The 3,838-nt window shown below is 35.2% G+C and overlaps 1 protein-coding gene across 1 annotated transcript in view; it reads left to right on the top strand.

Annotated features, from left to right (window-relative positions):
- Positions 1–3,838, top strand: part of LOC102670656 (homeotic protein empty spiracles-like) — a 60,120-nt gene that overhangs the window by 35,544 nt on the left and 20,738 nt on the right. Inside the window, exon 2 of the mRNA XM_006609201.2 lies at positions 1,020–1,192. Coding sequence (XP_006609264.1) covers positions 1,020–1,192 — 173 coding nt within the window. The remainder of the gene's footprint in view (positions 1–1,019; positions 1,193–3,838) is intronic.

Genomic DNA, 3,838 nt, shown 5'->3' with positions numbered 1-3,838 from the left:
GGGGGGGAAAAGAAGGGAAAAGAATAAAATCGAATTCGATCGAGGTCGGAAGGGATAAACGCTAGCCCGAGAGAGAGAAAGAGAGAGAATCGAGCGATTTATCGTCCCGAGGTTTCCGGGCAAAAGTATCCCGGCCGACTTCCGGCAGACGTGGGTATCGGTCGATCGACATGACTCTTTCGAGGTGGAATACTCAATTACCCGGAGCGGACTTCTAGGTAGCCAGCGGCTCGTGCAGTTCGTGTTCGTTTCGTTTCTCTTTACTTTCTTTCCCTTCTCTTTTTTCCCCCCTTTCTTCCTTCCTTTCTTTCTCTTACTTTTCTCTCCATACTATCCTTTTATCCCCCGCGTTGCCCTCTCCCCATCAGAGCAAATCGTTGCTTGCGTGCTGCTTAACATCGCGGCGATGACGTTCCTTTAAAAATTAATCGCTAACGCTAATGAGTTATGGGGTTTTCGAGATGGCGCTGTCGAGATGTTGCCTGGTAAATTTTTAGTCCCCTAGCTTCTGGGTGGTTTTTTCCTTTTTTTTTTTTCTTTTTTTTTATCGAATGTTGTTGACACTTGGCGTGAACATTTAGAGATGGCGCTGTTGATAGAATATTTTTTATATTGAATTTCGTGAATGTGAATTTTACAGAGTTTCTTAAATATCGTGGAATTTTGAATCGAAATATTTTATTTCAGTTTGTTGATGATAAATGGAATATTATTCGTTGTTTTTATCTCTCCCAACAATCACGAAAATCGTAGAGAAAAGATTGGAATATCTAAAAAGTTATATACAATGCAAATTTCAATGTATAAAATAAATGGTGGAAAAATAAATTCACGGTTATTGGCGATATCAAATTGATATCAATATCAACTAAATGAGCACTTTAAATTTAAAACGAGTGCGATCCCACTCGACAATTTCGTTCGCGCGTGGTGGCATAAATCACAAGAATAATTTCATCTCGTAGTCGGGGAGTGACATTGAGTAATTCATGTGTGTTTCTTGCCTCTGTGCGTTCCAGGTCCCGACATACCAGGCTTTCTCCTCCAGCCATTCAGGAAGCCGAAGAGAATAAGGACGGCCTTCAGCCCCAGTCAGTTGCTGAAGCTGGAGCACGCGTTCGAGAAAAATCACTACGTCGTCGGCGCGGAGAGGAAGCAGCTGGCGCAGGCGCTCTCGTTGACGGAAACGCAGGTAACATCCTCCATCTATTCGATATAGGATCAACCCCTTCCAACCCTCGAGTTCCAACTCTGTTACAATCTTTCGTTAATTCGTCAAATCTTAAAATTAATGTAATTTTTAAAGGGGATATTTGTGCTGGAGATATTTGTGAGGAATTGAAATAACCTGTTTTGTCATCTGAATATCATTTGGATTTCGTTCTTGATATTTTATGATCTCTTTTAAAAATCATTTAATTATACTTGTTGGATAATTTGCAAATTTAATCAGTTATATTTATTTCTATTAATATCTTAAATTTTTATAAAAAAATTTTTTAAAGGATTAATTATTATTTGCATGAATAATAGTATAATGAACGAAAGAAGAGTCAAAATAGTAATATTCTTTCGCGGCGTGTTAAAATAATAATTTTAATAAATTGTTTCATAAAGTTTTATTCAAATTTTTCTGTATATAATCCAAGATAAAATAATATAGAAATTTTACTGACAATTATTTAAATAATTTCCATCCAGGTGTAAAATTTATAACCCAGTATAAATATAGATAGAAAGATTAGAAGAAGCATATAATCAGATACAGCAAAAATTTATTATCGTAATTACAATTATAATTTATTTTCATCATCCTCGACAAACATTTTAACAATTATTCGAGTACTCAGATTCGACAAAAGGAAAAAAAAAAAAATAAAAAATAAAAATAAAATAAAATAAAATTCGATGTAATTTCATGGCGTGCAGTCTTGATCAGATCGAATGTCGTACAATTAAATTTGATCAAAGATTAGTAAGTTAACAGCGTGGAAATAGTACACGAGACGATGATGGCCTGATGATTAATCTCGACGTCTGTGAACAATTATTTCCGTCAAAACGATTTGCAAAAATCGGATTGGTTGCCATGCTTCGTGGATAATTACTCGATAATTAGAACGATAATTACAACACAAGGTGCGAATCTGGCATCAAATTACCTTGTTTAACGAGAATAGATGTTCAATTATCTGTAAACAAAACTTCACACAGCTTGTCTAATTCATGCATTCCGAATTTGCTTAATATTAATTTGCAATTGAGAATTTTTTTGCAGCAGATGGATATTTTTATTTGTAACAATTTCAAGTTTTATAAAAAGCAACAAAGTAAGAGAGAAAGAAAGTTGGAACTTTCCTCTTATTACAAGATTTCTTCAATTGATTCTTTCGACGAGTAAATCTTTTTAAACGTGTTCCCGATTTTGAATAACACTGTTATTCACTTGATAGATTCGACAATTTTTACAATTCTTTACTTTTTGACAAATTTTTCATTCGGCAAAAAAAAAAAAAAAAAAAAAAAAAAAAAAAAGAAAAAAAAGAAAAGAAAAGAGAAATCAAAAAGCTTATATAATAAAAATTTTATCGTTCGTTAATAAATTTGGATGTAAATTAATTTTTTTAAAACAAAATTTCTATTTATTCCTCACAATATATCTATTTTATTATCCATTATTTAACAACGGTATATACTATTAAGTAAACATCAATCATACAATATTCTAGCGTAAAAGTAAAAATTCCAAAGAAAGTAGTAAATTTCACGAAATAGCCAACAACTCTGTAGAACATCCTCAAAATGAGATTTCAAGTTAAACGACCAATAATCCAAGATTTTATCACCCGAAGAATCGAAACTGCAATACCAAAATCTCGCCTTGAGGTAATAACCTAGAAGCTCCAACCAGAGACGCCAAGTATCCTAACAAGGTGTCCATAAATCTTCAAACCTCGTTTCCACCATCTTCGATCCTATCTCACCACCTAACCTCCCCTTACTTAAATCAATCCTCACCTTGCAAACACCATCGAAACCGTTCCGACACCGCCGCTCCATTTCAAGAAGACCAGTTTCGCAAATCGGTGTTCCACAACACCCCATTATTCCCAAACTATCCAATCAACCAGCCCTAAAAACTCGCTTTTAACCGAGTTTCCATCGATTCCTTCCTTTATTATCGTCTCCTCGAAAATAGGGTCCAGTGTGTAACGAGAGGTTTGATATGCTAATAGTCGACCAGGGGTGGTGGACTTTCCGTTGTTCGACTCGTGCGTTTGAACGATCCAGATGCGTTATCCGTGCATATATCACAGGCGTTACGTATTCCATGGGCGTATTCCAAAAAAAAAAGAAGAGGAGGGAGGGGAAAGCAAGGGGAGACAAGGGTGAATTAAGCTGGGAGAATGGAGGAACGGATGCGGCTCGACGCCATCTTGTTTCGCGTCGCGAAAACAGGCTTTCGCTCTTCTTGCATCCTTGTATCCTTCTCGCCTCCTCTTCTGTAAGGTTCGTTAATAGGGAAAATTTGTACTTTCTTCGCGAATAAATTTCCAATAAAGTTCGGATATATAATGGATCTTGGGACGAAGGTTTTTAGGTTAGGAAACAGGCTTTCGCTCTTTATAGGGAGTGATTAAATTTTGTTAAATTTGCATCTTCTTCATACGAATAATTTTGAATTAAATTTTCTGATCCAATTGGTTCTCGAGAGTACGAGCTTTTCGTGATATGAATGAGTTTTTAATCGAGGTTAGGTTCAATCGGTAAATATTAATAAATTCTGTCACAAAAAGATAAATTAATATCAGTAATTATGCTTACTAATTATAAATAG

Source organism: Apis dorsata, unplaced genomic scaffold (assembly GCF_000469605.1).
Source record: "Apis dorsata unplaced genomic scaffold, Apis dorsata 1.3 scaffold_52, whole genome shotgun sequence".
In the NCBI taxonomy this organism is placed as follows: Eukaryota; Metazoa; Arthropoda; class Insecta; order Hymenoptera; family Apidae; genus Apis; species Apis dorsata.
Note: the sequence above shows the minus strand (reverse complement) of the source record. Positions and strands in the feature narration are given on the sequence as shown.